The 21,084-nt window shown below is 38.4% G+C and overlaps 1 protein-coding gene across 5 annotated transcripts in view; it reads left to right on the top strand.

Moving 5' to 3' along the window:
- The window catches only part of FRMD3 (FERM domain containing 3), a 150,954-nt gene that overhangs the window by 98,752 nt on the left and 31,118 nt on the right, over window positions 1-21,084 (top strand). For all 5 annotated transcript variants that reach the window (XM_032674950.1, XM_032674946.1, XM_032674948.1 and 2 more), the window contains 3 exons: window positions 152-230; window positions 9,029-9,126; window positions 11,146-11,269. In XM_032674950.1, coding sequence (XP_032530841.1) covers window positions 152-230; window positions 9,029-9,126; window positions 11,146-11,269 — 301 coding nt within the window. The remainder of the gene's footprint in view (window positions 1-151; window positions 231-9,028; window positions 9,127-11,145; window positions 11,270-21,084) is intronic.

The following is a 21,084-nucleotide window of genomic DNA, read 5'->3' as shown; positions in this document are numbered from 1 at the left end:
TATATAATATTTACTGCTTTTGTTTGAATCTCTGCCTCAGCTAACCATTACGGTGGCTACTTTTTAAGACTCTTGGAAGTCACTCCTTCAGAGTGGCTGAGGCAGTGTCTGATTGCTACTGTTCTCATTGCTTTTCTTTATAATGTTTCAGCTCATCCACCATATACCATGTGCTTTAGAGTGAAGTTTTACCCACATGAACCATTGAAGATTAAAGAAGAGCTCACCAGGTATTTTTTGTTTGTTTGTTTGTGCATTTAATGTACATTGTTAACAAGTTTTCAAAATATGGTGTTGCTCTGGGCATTTTTCAAGAAATGTATGTGGGGGGAAAACGTAGGAAGGTAGCAGCTCTTTTGATCTCTGCACCAGCTAGGCAGGACTGTATGCATGCTTTACCACGTTGTTAGCAGGCACAAACCTGCCTGCTGCAGAAGAATGGAGTGCTCTCAGCACTTGTTGCTTTGAGTTCTTCATTGATGTTTTCCCCAGGCACTGAAAATCCTTATGCCAAGTCACTCCATAAATATGGGTGATTCCATTGTCACTGCTCTCTTACTGAAGTTTTGGGAACAGCTTGCATTCTATGGAATGGTAAGATAATAGTTTGTGTAGAACAGCTGGAACATGCCATTCATATTATAGCTGTTTGTCTTGGATGAAATACTGAAACCATTCAGCTGAGTGATCCTGTTGTAAACCAGGAAGTCAATGGATTTTCATTATTTGTTACTGTTTGTCCTTGGATGAACGTTTTACTTTTTATGAGTCAGATTATAAACTTTTATCGACCTTTCTCATTCAAGAGCTTTAATAATTGATTTTTTAAAAACTACTTGGATACCCTCCTAGGAGAAGTTTTATTGAAATGCAAAGCACCTAGAATTGGCTCACTGAAGTGTATTGTGCTGTCAGTATGTTTTAATCTTTACTGGAACATTTCAAATTAATTTTTAAAGTAAAATTGCTATATGAAAAATGGGTTACAATCTTTTGTTAAAACTAATATGATTAAAACCTTGAAAAGGAGAAATAATTTGACACATCATTAGTATGACACATCACTGATATGACACATTTTTGTGTCTGATTTACTTGATAGTTTCCCAGTCTTGCTATTTGGGAAGCTTTGCTTTGTCTCTGCTCATGTCTCTTACACAAAATACAGGAAATGCTCCTGAAATGAGCAAGTGAAACATAGTCATGTAACTCACCTCTGAGAATTTCCTTCATCACATAAAGCAGAGGGTCAGATTCAAGGTGATGCTCTCAATTGGCTGGAGTTAATTTTTTTCTTGAATTGCAATGATTGATGAAATTCAAGAAGACAAAGGTTCATTAGCATTTGACAGGACAGTCATGAAGCCTTGATAGCTAGTTTGCTTTTTGATAGATTTTTGTTTTGCCTTTTTTTTTAGCTCTGCTTTGTTCACTTGACAATCACATTTGTTGTGATGTGTGTTTAAGATGATTTGAAAATATATTAATAATATTGTCACCCTTTTGACTTAAAAGCCATATGTACTTCACAGCTGTATATACAGTCAGCTGAGTCAGAGTAATAGTGCTTTGCATTTCTGTTAGCGTCTGTGCCTTTGCATGTCAGAGCTGCTCTCTTGTTTCTTCAGCTGGGTAGAAATCTGATGGGTGTCTGTAGTCCCCATTTAAATAAAGAAATTAGGATATAGTAACACATTCTCTCACATTGCCATACCATTCTTTGGTTCAGAATATTAATTAACTCTGTGGTTAATCCCTTGTGTGGATTATGGTCCATGCAGTCTTTGTAAAAACTTTATAGGAATACGCCTTTAGTGAAGCACCTTAGAAACATCAGAAAGACTTACAGATGTTAAAAAGCAATGGTTTTCCTACTCTTCCTTTGAAATATCTGATGTAAAAAAATATCATCTATTCAGTACAGGAAGCTCTGTGTGTATGGGGTAAATGATTTGATTTCTGTGAAACTAGTATAACATGGATAGAGCTACTACTTAGGATTTAGACATAATGTGCAGGAAGAAAATTGAGCAGTTGTCGCCTCAGATTACTGATGCTTTATTTCTGTTCTACCTTTAGTAGGTTGTGCTGGACTGTAATCCTTGAGTTCCTCTGTGGTTTAACAGGTGGAACTATTTTCGGAAAATGAAGATAGAGAATGAACTAGCTAAAGTTATCCCTCTGTCTATGATATTATAGAAAAAGCCCTGTAGGAGTCTTAAATTGTGTGTACACTGCAAGTTCAGAGGCCAGACATGCCTTCGACAATGGAGGGTGCCACACGCTTTCCTGTCACTGCATTTCATTTCACTGCTAAGGACGCCTGTGAATCTTTGCCAGTCATGTTGTACCCTTCCAGCTGTTTACTTTCATTTTCCCTTGTTTTAATTACCAACTACTTCCAAAGCTATGCTTTTGAAATAAATTCAGTGCCTGCCTCTGGATGTTAAGGCACTATGAGATATTATGGCTAAAGAAGAAATTCTGAGGGCAAAATTTCTGCCTCTCACTATGGAAGGAGGTTCTGTATGGTCCTTGGTCTCTGTTTTCTCTAGAGTCAACTGGTGTTAGGATGGTGATTCATGATTTAACTTCAGTGGCTGTGGGTATTGTTGTCTTGATCTCTGTTGTTTCTCTAGTAACAGACTGCCTAAAACCCAACTTTTCAACAAAATTCAAATTGTAATTGTTCTTCTCAGCTGATCTTAACTGGTGTCAGCATCGATTTAGATCTGTCCTTATTTTTGGAAATACTGTTTCCACAGAGGGGCACTGAGGCTGCACATGTTAGAAACATGTTTGAGAAAGACTAAAGACACATTTTTTCTTTTTAATAGTTAAACTAATTAGGCAATTTTTCCAATGCCTTTTAGAAATTTTTAATGAGAAAATGGGAAGGATTTAACTTATTTTTCTCAAATGATTTTGCCTCTGAATGTGCACCAGAGTCTCAGCAGATTGCAACACAAACAGTGAATATGGATTTTTGAACAGTTTGTACAGTCTTTTAAATAGAGAGAGGTGTTCAGCTTTAGTGATACTCCTCTATGCCTCTATGTGGCCATCTCTGAGGGTTTGACTTCTCTTTCATGTACAGCATGTGGCAGATATCAGGTTTTCCTGAATGATACATCTGTGGCTTTCTAGATTTGATTGTCTAGCACTTACAGGTAATGTGAAGTCAGAACAAAGTACTTCAGTTTCAGAAAACAGCGTTCAACTGTCTTCACTGAACATACCTGATTAGAATAATAAGCACCAATTTTTAATTAAGAAATAGCAACATGACACCAGGCCTTTAGATCTCCCTTGTTCCCTGCCACACTACCTGTAAAATGTAATTTCAGTTTCTTTTTTTGTTAAATCAGCATCTGCACTGCGGCCTGCTTCCTGACTGACAGGATTGGGGTAAAGGCCTTGAATATATACATTTTCGGTATTACTACCTTTTCGGTATTACTACCTTTTTGGTATTAATATCCTTTTCTCATAATTATCTGTTTTCAAATCTTTTTTTGTTAATTCCCACTGTTTTTTCCAGAAAACATGATAGCTTGATGGTGAGAGGAGGTCTTCTCTTGTTATGTGCATGGAACCCTGTGCAGAAAAGTAGGATATTCTAGAGTTCCCTATACAAAGATACAAAATTGCAATGAAGGAAGTTTTAGCTGCAGAAGTCATTCAATCTACAGCATATATAGCTGTATCTATAACATCCTGCTAGACTCTCTAGAAAGCACAGATATTTTTGTTTTGTGTTTCTCTTCATTATTCTTGATCAAAAGTAAGAGCCCTGCTGGGAAAGCCTGAGATGCTATGTGTGAACAGAATGTGAATAGTCAAGGGAGTGTGACCAGTCATACTTGGGCACAGATTTTTACTAGGTTAGTTATTTTCAGTGTTCTTGTTTAGGTAATAAATAAATCAGTGCTTGCTATTTCTTATGTAATAAAGCATCCCAAGGCCTCATGTTTTCTTATTTCCAAATCCCTACATTATACTGTGAATGCATAATTAAAATGAGAGAATATAAAGTCATTTGAGGTCCCCAAGGAATGATCTAAAATGCTATAGATAATACTGTATCAGCAGTTATCCATGATCATTGAAAAAAACCCCAGTTCTAGAAGAGGGCATGGGTGAGTAGCTAGTGGAATTAACCAAATATGGATTATTTCACTGCTATGTCACAATCTTTCCTCTGCCTTATGTCATTTCCTGATTTCACAGATTTCCCCCTAGCTCTAGTATTACAGGATTCAGTGAATAGCAATTCTGTGTTTGCCTTTCCCACTACCCTCAAGATTTCATAAGACTCACTCTTAGCTCCCTCTTAGTCACCATCTCTCCTTGAAAGGAAAGCTCTATCCTCTCACTCATTTTGGTTCTTCTTCTCTGTTAATCAGCCTCAGCTATGTCCTACTCAGGATTTGGAGACTAGAGCTCAATAAAGCAATTAAGATGTGATTACTCCAAGGCTTTAAATAGTAGCAAAAAGTTGAAGATCCCTCTGCTATTTTCACAATGTCTTTCCCGATGATGCCCAACATTTTCTTGGCTTTGTTTTTGGCTGCCACTGCAGCCTGAGTTGATGAATTCAGTGTCTGTCTGTGATGACTCCAACATCTATCTGTAACCTCTGTGTTTTATCAGTAGCTAATAGAGTGGTGGCTTTTCTAATTAATAAGATAATAAAATACTTCTCAAATATTAATAAGTAGACAAGAAATATATTTTACAGAATATAATTATTTTTTCTATCATGGAATCACAGAATCACAGAATCAATTAGGTTCGAATAGACCTCTGAGATCACTGAGTCCAACCAATAATCGAACACCACCATATCAACTAGAAAATGGCACTAAGTGCCACGTCCAGTCTTTTCTTAAACACTTGCAGGGATGGTGGCTCCTCCACCTCCCTGCACAGTCCATTCCAATGTCTAATCACCCATTTTGTGAAGAAATTCTTCCTAATATCCAACTTAAACCTCCCTTGGTGCAGTTTGAGATTATGTCCTCTTGTCCTGTCACCAGTTTCCTGGGAGAAGACACTGACCCCAGCCTTGCTACAATCTCTTTTTGGGTAGTTGTAAAGAGTGATAAGGTCATCCCTGAGCCTCATTTTCTCCAGGCTAAACAACTCCAGCTTCTTCAGCTGCTATGCATACGCCTTATGCTCCAGACCTCTCACCAGCTTCATTGTCCTTCTCTGCACATGCTCCAGGACCTCAATGTCCTTCCTGAAGTGAGGGGCCCAGAAATGGACACAGTACTTGAGGTGTCGAGTACAGGGGGAGAATCCCTGGTTCTGCTGCCACACTATTCTTGACACAGCCCAGGATGCCACTGGCCTTCTTGTCCACCTAGATACTCTACTGTCTCATGTTCAGCCTTCTTCTCTACATGACACTGTAAAGCATGGAAAATACGTTCTCTTAGTTGTGGTATTACATACTAGAATGTAGTTGTTAGTGTTTAGTTTAATTTCCTAGATTTTGGCAGGAAACTAGTGCTTCTACAGTGTACTTAATGATATCTTCTGTAGAAGACAGAATGCAAACTTAGTATTCAGAATAATATGCATGAAGAACTCATAAATTCTTCTGAGGGAGAAGGGCACCTAAACCAGAATTACTGGAAACATATTCATTTGCCTCCTGCCACTCTACCTGAGTATGTACAGTAGAATGGGAAAGAGCAGTGAGTCAAAGTCAGACATTACAATGAAATAATAATTTTTGAAGCATTTCTGGATCTCTCGAGGCGACCATATCTGTCATCTGTAAAGGCTGTGGCAGCTCTAGGAGAACTATTTGTTATGGGAATAAACTGAATGAAGTGACTTGAACACAAGAAAAACCACTATGTGGCCAAACACAAAGTTTGGCTGTGGAAAAGCTTTCTTGCCTCACTGAACATCTTAAAATAGATAAATAAATTGTCTGTTAACCAGTTAGCAACACGGTCTATTAGGGCCATGAAGCCTGCATATAAACAAGATATTGCTGACCCTCCATCGGCAGTTGCAGGAAAGGCTTGACTGACCTAGACTTGAGTCATCTGTATTGGAAACAGATAATAGATGGAAATGGTAGCTGTTTGTAAATATGAAAGCACTGAAGTATACATTTACTAGCTTGATGGTAAGCTTGAGTACTTAGGGCTGTAAATCGGGCCATAAAGTTGTTCCAGGTCTTGGAAAAAAACAGCCATGGTGGAAGGACACCAGAAGCACCATAATCAGATCTGATTTTGCAAGTTATTTCTGTAAGTGTATGCAGTGTAAAGTACATGCATAAACCTTACTGAACTCAGGGGTAAGGAGTGCATTTATAGGTCTTTACTGACCTGGGCCATAAATTACTATATGAGGATTACAAGGAATGTCTGAAGTTGAGCCAGCCTTTGGCAAAGGTTGCAACAATGGCTTTCAGTCAAGAAAGCATATATTTTCTGCATTTGAAAGAACTCCATAATGTCTTAGTCTTGTTCCAGGCTGCCCTCTTGCCTTGGAGATCTCAGCCTGTCTTCATAGGAGAGGCGCTCCAGCTCTCTAATCAACTTGGTGGCTTTTCTCTGGATTAGTTCCAGCAAGTCCACATCTTTCTTGTGCTGGAAACTGCAGAGCTTACCTCTAGGTAAGGTCTCATCAGAGTAGAGCAGAGGGAAAAAATCACTCTCTCAACCTGCTGGCCATGATCCTTTTGACACAGCCTAGGATACAGTTGGCCTTTTGGGGTGAAAGTGCACACTGCCAGGTCATGTTGAGCTTTTCATCCACCAGCAACCTCAGGTCTTTCTCCTCAGGTCTGCTCTCAGTCCATCTCCACTCAGCCTGTATTTGTGCTTGGATTGCCCTGACACAGATGCAGGATCTTGCACTTGCACTTGTTAACTTTCATGAGGTTTGCACAAGCCCACCTCTGAAGTCTGTCAAGGTCCCTCTGGATGGCATTCCTTCCCTGACTGCACCACACAGTTTGAGGTCATCTGCAAACTTGTTGGGGATGCACTCAATCCCACTGTCCATGGAGCTGACTAAGATACTAAAAAGTGTCCTTCCCAGTAGCAACTTTACAGCAGTGGAAATTTTCTGCAATTTTTTTGATCTGGTTTTTGAATTATTTTTTTCATGCTGAACAACTTGCATAACCAGTGATTTAGCTGGAGTGAATGGATAATGTATTTCAATTATCTTCATGCAATTGACAAAAATGCATACAGTGACAATTTAGATTAAAGAGTATATATTTTTATTGTAACAAAGCTAACCTTGAAGGTGTTTTTTTTTCTTTTACAAATTACGACAGTTTCATATTTAAAACAGGCTTAAGCAAGAAACTAATATAAAACCTGTATTTATTCCTGATAACAGAGACTGTTATTGATGCAGGAATTTTATAATGACATCAACCATCTTAGAACTTGGTCAACAACAAACTGTTTGCTTAGAAATGCCACAAGTAGATCTGTTGACCTCACAGCTTGGCTAGCAAGCCATGCTCTGAAATCTTGGTATGCCTTTTGTAGGTGGCTTTTTTTTCGCAGTACTTAAAAGCTGAGCACACTTTGGCCTCAAGCTAATGGTCACTCTGGAGAACCACATCCCAATTTTTCAACCTTGAAAAGCTTACCAAAAAGTTTTCGGATAGGGACTGCTCAATTGCCCAAGTTTTATATGGTATCTGCATCAGTATACTGAGCCTTTTCCAGTACACTGTGATTGCAGATTAAGAATTTTTATTGCATATCACTGAGGCCTTTGGTTCACCCTGATGCAGATACTTTCTCTAGGGTCTACCTGTACCAAATTATGGAATTGAATTAGTGAGCTGTTACTGGACACTGATTACAGGGGAAAAAAATATGTTGCAAAAAAAAAAAAAAGTCTTGAAGGGCAAGGTTCCTGTAGAATAGTGAGAGCAAATTGCTTTTCTCAGTGACAAGTGTATTGTACTTATTGCATTTCGTAATAATCCAAGGCAAGGAGGAAAATTTCTCTTGTCCTTCAGATAATACTTCCAGGCTTGTTCTTGGTGCAGGAGCTCATAGTACACATAGAACCAGGTAACTTGGGGAAAATATTCTGACATCAGTATTATTCATAAAGCACATTTTTATTGGCTACACTGTATGTAGCTCAAGGGTGGAGAGAACTGACAGCATCAAGGAATGTCCAGAAGGTCTGCAGAAGCCACTGGGTCTGATAACACCCTCTAGATGGTTGACTTTGTATAGTTAAAGCAATGTTTAAATAGTTTATTTTCCCAGTGGGGTGAAACTGGTGAATGGTGTGGCTGTAACCATCTAGGTGGCTGGGAAAGAAGCTGCGAGTAAGTCACAGGGCTATGAGTTGGTCCATCTCTGGGAGAGAAAGCAGAAGAGAAAGTTGTGACCTCACAGCTGTACCACTCCACTTGCTATTAGAAATAAAGCTGCTCTGTGGCACGAGGCAGAGAACAGGTAGAAGGAGCCTTTTTTCTTCTTGTCCCCAGTTCTCCACAGTAGAAAAAGAGGAATAGGAGAGGTGACCCCCAGGCAGGGAGGTCATGCCTATTGCTCTGCAGGGCTCTAGGAGTTGCTTCTGCCTCAAAACTTCATCTGGGATGAAGGGGAAAAAGTCCTCCCCACTGTCATCAGCGTGCTATTTTGTCTACAGCAAGAGACAGATTTTCTTGTGTAAATCTGTGTATAATGAAAATAGGGATGCTCAAAACAGCTCACATTACCATAATTTTTTCACATTACTAATGAGGATCATAATTTTACATTTTAATTAAAGCACTCTCCGTGATATCCTTTAGTGGTTTTTTGTTACTTTTGCTCTCATTATTTCATTGTTATTGAAAAAAAATTTAATTACATCTGTTTTTTCTTTGTGTTTGTGCTTTGCCTCTTTTTCCTTCCATTTAGAATAGTAAATTAGAGGTCCAGAATAGTTGCACAGCTGGTCTCACACTGATATGTTAAATCTGTTACAAAAAGATGTGACATTGTCTCTTAATTTTTTAATTATATTTCAGATACCTCTTATATCTACAAATAAAAAGGGACATTTTCCATGGCCGTTTGCTGTGTTCCTTTTCTGATGCTGCCTACTTGGGTGCCTGTATTGTCCAAGGTAAGTACAAGTAGGAGCCTTTTTTAAATACTTCACTCATATGTATGTTCAATAAAAAGAGCAATGCAAAACTGTTGGGTGAATATAGCTACCAGTAACTTCTGTTGCTTTTTTTTTTCAGTTGTACTCTTTTCCTGCATTGATATTCACTTAAAATGTTGTAAATAATTCAGCCGCTTAGCCATTGAAAAACAGTGGAACTTAAAAATTAAACCCCAATAAACTGTGTTAGCATTTAAGTGAAGAAGTATGATATCAATATTAGACTCCACTTATCAACAAACCGAAATTCTGTTCTGAATTCTGAATGTAAATGTACCTTTTCCATTTGAACTAAGCAGAGAAAGTGTCATTCAGTGCTCTTTCTTATGGTAAAGAAGACCTGTGTAATCTCTGTCAAAAATAGAAGACGCATTTCAAGGAGAAAGAAATTTTATTTTGTTTTTCCTATCTTTTTTTCTCCCTCTCTCTCTCCAGCATTTCCTGAGAAGCAAATTCAGGCATATGTGTTGAATTGTATATAGAGAAATAATCAGTTATATGTCTGATTACGGGCATCATATGTGTGGAAGTTCCCATTTTTCTGCCCTTATGTGAATGAAACTCTTAATGCATTGCAAGACAGCATATCCAAACCAAAGCTGAGTCTAGACTGTATTAAAGCAGTCTCATTAAGAACGTTGAAACACCAAATTCCATGTTTGGGTACCTAAGTGACACATCTTTTAGAAGAGGAATCAAATTCTGTGGGGTACCTTAAATAACATTATGGCCTGTGTTTCTCTGCTGGAACAGAATTAGATCAGTTCATACAAGTGAGGATAAATCATGTGGAAAAGAGGTGAATCAGGAGTGCATTGTTTTAGTTCTGCCTACTCATGGCTAGGCTTCGCGAACGAAGATTTATGAAGGCACTATCCACATTTGCAGCAGGCACGCTGGTGGCTTATGAGGCCAATACGTGATAGACATATCCGATTGCAAAAGGCGCAGCAGAAAGACTCCTTAGATGGTGTATTTTGCAAGACACGGTTCTTTCTGCGTTGCCTTTTTTCCTCGAGAGTGATCCTGCGTGAGTTCTCAAAGGCTTCCGCAGCGTTATAGATGGTGTGTCTCCAGGCCTCCCGATTGGAGGCCAGAGTAGACCAGTTATGGTGATCAATATGGCCAAGGCTGAGATGTTGTTTCAGGGAGTCCTTGAATCTTTTCTTCGGGGCTCCTCTCATGCGGCAGCCAGTGGCAAGTTCACCATAGAGCAGGATCTTAGGGAGGCGGTGGTCCTTCATCCTTGAGACGTGCCCTGCCCATCGCAGCTGCGTTCTCAGTAACATGGCCTCAATACTTGTGACAGCTGCTTGGCAAGAATACTCTTGAACAGACTAATACCCACTATAGCAGAAGGAATTCTACCTGAAAGTCAATGTGGTTTCAGAACCAACAGGAGCACCACAGACATGATATTTGTCCTCAGACAACTGCAAGAGAAGTGTAGGGAACAGAATAAAGGTCTCTATGTAACCTTTGTCGACCTCACCAAGGCTTTTGATACTGTGAGCAGAAAAGGTCTGTGGCAGATTTTGGAACGTTTAGGTTGTCCCCCCAAGTTCCTTAAAATGATCATCTCACTCCATGAGGATCAGCACGGCCAAGTCAGATATGGCAACAGTTCTGCCTACTAACAGAATGATAAATAGTCAAAGGGGGAAGTTTGCCTATTCATCTGTTTCACAAAGTGTGTTTCTGTTTTGTAAAAACGTTTCAAAGCAATAGTTTACTATTGCTAATTAATGCAGCAGTTAATAAGGCATGAACTTCACTCATTGATTGAAGTGGCAGTTATAAGGGTTTTGTTGTTTCAGTTAACTGTCAATTCTTTAAAGCAGCATTTCTTGAGAGATGCTGGATTCTTACTGAGCATAGAAGTATCTTGAATTACACTGCATTTAGTGACTTCTTTCCCTATTAATTAATGTTACAATTGGATTTTTCTGTTTTGTTTTGTATTTTGGATGTGTTTAGCTGAACTTGGTGATTATGATCCTGATGAACACCCAGAGGACTATATCAGCGACTTTAGGATTTTTCCTAAGCAGTCACAAAAGCTTGAGAAGAAAATAGCTGAAATGCATAAAAATGAATTCAGGTAATTTAAAATGCTGTTTAGTAAAGAGATGGCCAAGAAATACTTTTATCTGTTTCCAAATAGTGTATGTTAACTTAGGAGGGTTTGTTCCATAGATTATAATAGATACTCTATCAATATGCTGTCTAATATGCTGTATTTGAAAATGTGGTTTCAGCTTTGTGGGTTTTCTTTTCCTCTGCTTTATTAATCATAGCTGAGTGCTGGTAATTTAAACGTCATTTACTTGAAATGTATGTCTGATTATGGGAGCAGCTCACATCATGAGGGCTGCTCTGGTTGATTAGTGGAATAACATCTTTCATTTAGGAATCACACGTCTTATGGTGTGAAATTTCTGTCTGTAGTGCAATTATAAAATTCTCAGTAGATATTGACCCGATTGAAACTCTAATTAAGTTATTTTATCTGGAGGTTGTTAAAATAGTGGTGAATTGCAAAGAAATGTATTTAAGTAAATTCCTTGTAAGACTAAGGAGGTGAGATCCAGAGCTCTCTGCATGTCTGTTTCTGTCCTAAACTTTTAATACTCTAACAAGGGGGAAAGGAGAAAGATGGATTAGTCTATCTTTTGGTTTCAAAGTTAAATGTGTTTCAGGAGAGAAGTAGCAGTGAGTTGTGCAACTATACCCTCTTCAGGATTGTTGGCGAATGACAGGCAAAGCAGTCGAGAAGGTAGCTTGCTTGATACCCTCAGCATTTCGCTTAGTTGAGAATAGTCCTCAGAAAATCCGAAGAGGAATAGGAAGTGCAGAAAATCAAATAAAAGCAGACAATTATTACATTAACTAGAAAGATAGTTTTTATTGAAAGATTATGAGGTCTTTTGCACTTGTTCAAAACCCCTGTGCTTTGTTTTTATGTTTCAATGCATTTGGAAAAAAAAAGAGAAAAATTCCTGTTCAGAGGAGTTAAAACTTAAAATACGTTTTTTTTTCAGAATCCTATCAAATATGTTTTTCAAGTGAAGTACAACATTCATGACAATAAGTTTGCCAGTATTAATGTGTCTTCTGGTTTTTCCTTCCTGAAACCTACATACTTTCTTTGTATTTCTTTCAGTGAATGATGTTTTAAATGGCATGGTTGTATCTAATATTTTTAGAGCAGTCTAAAATGTGAAAGCCTTTTAAAAAAGGAAACAGAATTTCTTTTACTTTCAGTGTTGTTCCATGCAGTGTCTGCAGATTTCCAAAGGATAAATTCAACCTTCATGAAACAATATATTTCATCAGTTAAGCCAAGGTACAATTGAAAAGACTTTTATAAATTCAGTCTTTAAAGAACAGGCTAGTCCTTTATTTAAAGTTAGAAGGAGGAAAGGAAGGGTGATAGGCCAAAGCTGGTGGGTTTTATATTTCATGATGCTAGGAGAGATGTATTTTTCTGTGTTGTTTTGTTTGTTTGTTTGTTTATGTGCAATTTTGTCCATCCATTATGAACTTAATTAGTTAATTCCTTTGTTATGAACAACTAGACATATTTTTTACCTCATTTTTTAACCCTCTTTCCTGTTGGTGTATTCTGCCTGAACTCATGACAGTAAATGTTACAAGCTTTTGCACAGGTCTCTCTAGGATTCTCCTAGTCCTGAATCCCTCCCATCAATAGTTGCTCAGCATGTGAGGATGTCCCCTGAATTTCTTCGGTAGTCTTGGCGAGGGACACTATTAATTATTGCCTTTTGGAAATCAGATGGTACCAGGCTGACTTCTTTTTTTTGTGGGTCTGCTGGTTCCTACAAAAAATTGAGGCATAACTATAATTTATAGCAGAACTTTCACCATATACCCCACTTACATGTATACGTTCCTTAATTCTCTTTCTATTCTATATTTTACCAATTTATGTGGTACGAATTTTAGGCTCAGTGGCTTGTAGCTCTTTGCAGCTCTCAGGAACTGTCATCTTTATTTTCTGTTTTCTTTTGCTTGTGTCAGTACCTGCTATGCCTTACCTGTTTGCCAGATTTCAGAAAACAAAGACAGTTTCAGAGTTATCTGGATAGCTACTACTTGGCAATTTCCCCCTGTAGCTCTGTCTTCCCCAAATTGATCATCCTCTTATGTTTTTTATATCAGACACTCACTAGTCATGTAGAAGTTTTACATTTTCCAGATATTTAATTCCACGGGTCTCTATTCTAGGAGTACAAATTAATAAAATATATCTGCCACATAATAAACTATATATAGACAGGTCCAGTGTTAGATTATAAGATTTACATATCTAGCTGGAAAATATTACTCAAAGAAACACTGAGTTTGCCACCTTCTGTGTGGCACTGATTTACACATCTCTTTCGCTACATTCAGCAAGTTGAATTATCTGATAAAAATTAATATTGTGCTGCTCAATGAGTATTTTTAAAAGTGCTGTAAGAGGTTCCTGGCCTTTTTTTAACAGGATACTCAAGTGATGTGTTAGCTGAGAGCTAAAATATGAGAAGAACAGGTGAGATTAGAGCCCTTCTATTCTAGCTGCCATTTGGCTACCTTCATAATAGTTACCTCTGAGCTTCAGCACTGTGAGTCTGATTCTTTGGTTTTTTTCACATGCATAAACAAACAAATATTATGACATCTCTTATGTGCAACAGATTCCCATATAACTAAAGCCATATGGCTTGAAAGAGGTAATTTCTTCACTGAATCCTGTCTCAGCATCCTTAAGACCTGTTGACTGGTCACATATTTTCTTCTGCCCTACAGCATGATGGAATAATTTGGCTTTAGAAAGGAACAAGAAGATCATGAGGGAGTGTTTGGGAAACAGCAGTAGAATACTGTGACAACTTCCAGTGACCTAGTGACTCATTAGGTGTCATTTAGAGCCCTTTTCTTTTTAATTACTGAAAGCAAACGTATGACATGATGCCCCTATTATCCTTTGTGGCTGTGAGAACATCACTGCATTTTATCAAAATATGACCTTTTATGTGACTTTCTACTGCACCTAATTGCAAAAACGGAAATGTGACAGACAGAAATGCATAGCAGGTTTATTGAGTTGTGATTGTCTTGTGACTTTTAATTAATTATTCTTCCCTCATTAAGAAAGGGAGAGGTACAGAAATAAAACAAAAGACAAAAATACCTTGTTATGAACTTGATATCAAGCTTCCAGAGGCCAGACATCTGAATATACTGAGATTTTCTAAGGGAAAATAGACATAAGTCCCTATCAAGGGAATTTATGTTTGTAGGAATAATGTTTTGGTGTGGTTTGGGTTTTTGCTTAGGTTTTTGTTTTTTCATTGTTTTTGGTTTTTGGAAGAAAGTGGTTGAAAATCAAGCTTTTTTTTTTTAATCCCACCTGAAAACTAGTGTGGTGGGGGGAAAAAAGTTTTCCCCCTGAAGTTATAAAATGGTAAACCCCCAGGGGATGGTATCCCTTGGAGTTGAACCAATGAGCGCTCTTGCAAAGTATAAACATATCACCCAGACCGGAAAAGAAGAGTTGTTGTTGGAGTAGTTGTTGGAGAGAGTGGCCATGTTGTAAAGCCATGAGGAGAAGGGGCAGGAGCCCCTCTGGAGGGCCACGGCCCCCCAGCCCCCGGCTTTGGGTCATAGAAACTCGGAAACAGTGTTAAACTGGACTGAGGTCTGTGACTGAGAAGCTGGAAGTTTCTCCACTGTGAGCAACAGCAGGAGCAGTGACAGAAGCAGCAGCGTATGGAGGGCAGAGAGCCAAGAGATAAGAGAGAAGCAGCAGAGACAGCAAACAGCCAAGGAAGACACAGAGTTGTCTGAGAGAGAGAGAGCCAGCAGCAGAGAGAGAACTAAGCTCTACAGAGAGAGAGTTTGGGTAAGAACTGAAACAAACTCCTCAAACCCCTCTGAGACCTCCAGATGAAGAGGAGGATGATGGACTCTTACTTGAGAAGAGTCTTAGGGTGCTACAGCACCAAAAAGAGAGGAGCTGAGATGCTCAGGGCTTCACAGAGCTGGACCAGGATGGCCAAAGAAATGCGGAGGAGGGCTTCACCCCCTGCTACTGCTAAACTAATCCAGCAGCCTGAGATCAGAGCCCAAGAACTCTGTAAGGGAATTTGAATCCCCTGAAGATAGGGACCATCACGAAGGCTTCTGCACTTCATTGATATGATGTGGTGAAGTGACCTTTGTCCTGGTAAACGCAGCCCACGGAAGAAAAAGACCCTTGCTTGGAGTGAAAGGGCCGAGAGGGGCTCGGAGACCCCCCCTTGTGTGTACTGGCAGAGATTTATTTGGAGAGAAAAGAGATTTGATCCATTGTAAATACTGTTTTATCATGGTAGAGATAGTTGAGATTGTGTGTGTAATGTATTATAATATTCATTTGTACAGTCATTGTAATATAATCCTTTCCCCCCATTTTGAGTCTCGTGTGTTGTCTGGAAAACCCATCTCACACTGGGCTAAGATGTGGGAGGGGGGCTTGAACTCAAGAATTGGTTTTTGGGGCTCTCATACCATGACAACTAGCAATCCATTTTTACTTATTTCTGATATGAAATATTACACCATGTAATTTGGATATGAAAATGTTATGTAAAACATCATTAACTTATTTGAAAGACCCATGCAAACATTAACTTTGTCAAGTAAATTATAGAGGTGCATGACCTATTCAATTTCCTGTTTCCCATGTTTCCCATATGTCATAAGTTATTTATTATGCCCTGGGATGGCCAATGTGGATACAGTCTCAAGATGTCAGAATGCTACTGAATTATCTGTCATCTCCACTGTGTATATTGAATGCTCCAGCTTTTGCAAAAGTCACACGTGAAAGAATACCTTTTGGAGAAGAAAAGGTTTCCTCTAAGGCTGCAAAATCACTGCCATATTCTGACAGTAACTATGGCAAAAGCAATTTAAAATTTTAAGCCAAAGGGAGTATTTTCTTGAAACCAGAGTAGGAAATTAATGCTTGAGTTTGATCAAAGCTAAATGAAAAGTGGTGTTTAAATTGGACTTGACAGCAATATAACATTTTTATCCTTTACTGCATCATCTACATTGTAACTTCTCAGTGAGGATTTAAGCACTTTTAACTTTCCTCTGCTGCTTTGACTCCTACTGTATTCCTCTTGCCATACCATCAGTTACCATGTGTGCTCTGACTCTGGTTCCAGCAGGAGTACAGGATATCCTGGTTTCCACTGACCCAGCTTTCTCCTGCAGACATGGATCTGTCAGTGGAACCACTGGCAAGCATAACTCCAATGCTACTATCAGAGTGCAATCTGGGAGGCTGTCCTAGAAGACGTGGCAGCAGTTGCTAAAAAGTGCTTTTCTTTGTGCATGTTAATATTGTTTCATTCAAGATTAAATCAACTTCTTGCGTGGTGTTCAATACATTTGTGCTAAATGTACAGTGCTAAAACTGAATTCACATTTAGCAAGTCCAGAATAAGGTGGATTTGGTATTCCATTTAAGTGCTTCTTACAATTAAAACTATATATTATCTAGTTTTATGCATTTAACGCTGGCAGCACAATTATCTATGCTTCGTATTTATCTCCTTGTACTATCCTAATCACACTGGCATTTAACAGCCTGCTATACATGAAGGGAATCCTATTGGAAGGCTGCTCCAAAACTTGCAAGTCATGTTACAGGAGACAGAAACCACTTGCTGGGGACCGAGGATATGTTGAGGTTTACACGGAGGTGAGGGACACATCTGGAAAGAGGCAGGATTTGGGCTGCTGCAGGGATAGGTGAGTTCCAGGCCTAAGAAGCCAAAGTCTTTGTAGTTCCTAGCTATATAAAGTATACTGAGGACCTTGAGGGGGGCAATGATATGTAGTGGGAGTTAGCTGCTCAGGGTGATAGCTGCTCAGGGCCTCACTTACATTACAGCCCTGGCTGCACTGAATGCTCTCTTCTTTTCAGCTTTGATAGCCCATGCTGCCTCACTTACAGTCTCGCAGCATAGGCATTTAGATTTACCTATCAGGCCATATGTTGGCACATCACTGCAACTTTGAAAATAACTAATTCTCTCTAAGTTAGCAATCTGGTATTAAAATGCCATTGTGTGTGCTATAATGGGAGAATAATTTTTTGTTTCTAATTCTAACACATTTTCCTGGTGTTTTCTTTCTTTCACTCCATAGTTCATATCCGTTGTAATTTGGATGAATTAGAGACATAGTTGGAATTTAGTCACCTAGTCCTTTTCCTGAAGGATTCTGTGTGTGCTGCTTTCCTGAACCATATTTTTCTGATAGAAGTGTGCTTAAAATTAATTCAAATCAAGGAACCATTCTTGTAATTCTGGATGCACTAACTAGAAAATAGTAAGTGAGGTGTTGTTTTGAGATGAAAATAATAAGTGAGGTGCTGGATTGATGTTTGCGTGGCACAGAGAATAATTCCAGAAGCTTTATGGTGAGGAACAACTTTACGTGAGCAGGAATTTAATGGAAGATGCAGTTGTAGTGGTAATCTAGAGAAAGCAACTTCACAGGCAAAAGAGTTGTCTTTTCCCTCCTCTTTTGAAAAACTGAAAGATACATTGATACATAGGATTTTTTTTTTTAATGGAATTCCAAGAAGTATTCAGTAGAAAGGATGATCTACTAGAACTGAAAAAGGCAGCAATTTTTTTGCAACATTAATAATTTTTTAGCTTTAGTGAAGATTTATTTTTTGTGTGTACATGTGACTTTTTTTTTTTTTTTGACCTTTTTTTCCCTGCCAAGAGCGGTCATAATCATGATCTACAGATATGGTTGTTTTTACCACACTAGTTGTTACCTGTCTCGTGGTGTGGTTTGGATTCAGGTTCTGCACACTTAGCATGCTGTTATCTTCAGATATCTGTGTGAAATTCTACAGTGTAGGGATTTCTTTAGCAGCTGAAAGGACCTATTTCCTCTGCCCCCTCTACCTTCTATGGACGACAAGAATTCAGGAACAACGCACACATGATCAATATGATCAAACGATGTCCAATTTATTATTTAAATGAGTTAGCTTTTATACAGTCAGCTTTTTCCGAGTACATGATTACAACAAGGTGATTGGATAGCTCAGTCTGTGCCCGCGTTTCATGGCTTTAGCTCATTGGTTCTGATGCTCTGTCCACGCGTCCTGACGTCATTCGTGCCACCCAAAGTCCCTCCTATTGATCTGCCTTTAGAGACTTTCCTGGGACTTTCCAGTTTTCTCTTTATCTCCAGTTTCCCACAACTTTCAACTATAAACATAGAGTTTTCACACAACTTGCAAGTATAAACACACAGAGTTTCACACAGTTTGCAACTATAAACTATTCTTTTAATAACCTCCAAAGTTATGTCAAGTGAGGCCTACTGCTCCTCAGAACTGGCAATATGGATTGTTCACAAAGTGTCCATTTTCCTGCAAATACTCTACAGCCTTCCCTCCCTCTTTATTTGGGGAAGGCTTTATGGGCTAGGTGTGTCTGGACCAGAAATTTTAATCACCATAATAAACCCAGAAAGCTTAGTAGATTTCTCTGTATCATGGGAATAGATTTTAAATTAACAATAGGTAAATTAAAACTGCATCTGTTCTGTAAACGTATTCTATCTTTGAATAAGCTTAAAGCTGTCTCTATGTCACTGCATCAATTTATAGAGTAGAGTTGAAATACAAATATCTGAACACAGACTTCAGAGATACCATCTCATTTTGATCTCTGAAGGCAGAACAGTAATTTGAAATGTTCTGGTAGAAGGAATTACGTAAGTGGCACATATAATTACGGCATGCATAGTGTAAAATTAAAGCCATAAGCATTTAATAAACTCCATAAAAGAGTTTGGTTATTGTTTTAAAGTTATTTATTTGGGTTTTACTTGGTTTATATCTGTGTGAGAGAAAAAAAATGCAGTAAAATTAAAATTGGTATTTAATTGTTCTACAGCTTTTTAGGTTTAGTATATTCCAGCAGCATTTCGGCAGTTCATTTTCTTGCTAGATGAACATGGGTTTTTTCCCATTTAAAGGCTTTCTTCCCCTTGATGCCAGGCCAGGCAGTTCTTGGGGAAAAGCACTGCTGCTTGGGCAATGTGCTGAGCCTGACTTTGCTATTCTGATGACCTGAGCCACAGCCTACAATGCCATTTCATTTACCAGTGTCTTCATTTAGTGCTTTTCTTTGAAAATATCACCACTGTTGTGCTATTGTTTCCGCTACAACTAATAGACATAGCGCTTTTGTTTCAATACCATATAGTCTTCCTTAGCACCATTATTGTGACTAAAAACTTTAGCAAACAGCCTTTATTTCAAAACATCTCCACTATGTGCCAAAATCTTCTGAGCTTAAAGTAAAAACTGCCCAAGACTTTTAGCACTATCATTTTATAGCTATTGGAGTCTCAACCATATGTAAAAAGATTTGAAGAAACAATAACAAAACCTCATTAACATAGTAAGCAGTGCTGTGATCATTGTGCAGTGTAGCTAAATGCACTGATGCTTTATGCAGAGTTCTGTCCCTGTTTTAGGTTAGAAGGAAACCCAGATAACCCTGTTCTGCTGAGGGATGTGCTGTACAAGATCTGGGATATAACAAGGAGAATATTTAATGCATGGACATCTGTCTTGAAATTGTCACTGTGTTCTCTCCTGAGACTGCAGTAAAATACGTCCACAGTTGAAGGGCAGGGCAAAAAGTGGTTGATGGAGACTGAGCCTATGTTATTTAAAATGTTATGGCTGGTTTCTCCTTTTTTCATGGAGGTAAATCTGTAGTGTTTCTAGAGGCTAGATTGTTATGTATGTATTTATTTATTTTTTCAATTTATTACACTGAAACACCTTACAAACCATACATGCCCAGAAATGAAACATGTATGGAACATACTCTACTAAGTATTGCTGTTGTGTTCTGCTGCAAGTACCTTTGCTTGACATAGAGATGAGGCAAATGGGTGGACAGTAATTGTTGTTACTACTAGTATGTTAATAGTAGTATCTCATCACACTTTGTAAGTCAGTAAGAGAATCAGAGAAGACAAATGAAGTGACCTTACTAATGTCATTCAGGAAGCAGGAAACCAAGAATAGCATTAAAAATGTTTTTTTTTCTTTACTGTTATTGCTATACGGTCTTCTTTATTAAAAGGAATTAATGCTCAGTCCTGTGTTGTCTTATCCATAACTTTCACTGACTTTCATGACTAGAGTAAACGTGTGAAGGGGAGAAACTTCTGGAGTGAATTGGTATTGGCAGTGAGCAAAACAAGTAAACCCTTGCTGTGACACACCTTGTTGAACTTTCTTGTGTTTGAAGTGCTTCAGAGTTGGGGACCCTGTGGGGAATAAACAGAGCTTTTACATCCTCTAGTGCGTACTTCTCATGAGCCTGAAGTTAAAAACAGAGTGTGTTGCAGACTTCTCACTCCTCTAATGAAGTATTTGTTTCATTCAATTTTATTGGGGACATTGATTCCTAGGTCGAATCATAAATTTGTAGCTAATAATTGTGGAGCTCTAAATTCACAAGTAATCCACATTTACTGTATGTATCGTATGCAGAAACTTTTCTTGGTAGTGGTTTTTTTTTAGTGGTCCTGTTCAAACCTTTGCCATGACAAGGACCAGCACTAGAAACACAGACACCAGCTTTAAAGAACAAGTGTGTAAATTTATTATAGTGCAAACCAGCAAAGAATTACAAAAGGAGCAGTGAATTATAAAAGGATAAACTTATCAATGCACCTAATCATTACTATAGAGAGTGTCTCTGGTGATTAAGAAAGATACATCACCAGTTACCCCATTTAATACATTACCATAATCAGCATCCAGACCTGCACATCAATTTGGGAGCCCTCATTACAGTGAAA

This window comes from Chiroxiphia lanceolata, chromosome Z, assembly GCF_009829145.1.
Source record: "Chiroxiphia lanceolata isolate bChiLan1 chromosome Z, bChiLan1.pri, whole genome shotgun sequence".
In the NCBI taxonomy this organism is placed as follows: domain Eukaryota; kingdom Metazoa; phylum Chordata; class Aves; order Passeriformes; family Pipridae; genus Chiroxiphia; species Chiroxiphia lanceolata.
The sequence above is the reverse complement of the archived record's forward strand: the minus strand, read 5'-3'. Positions and strand labels throughout refer to the sequence as shown.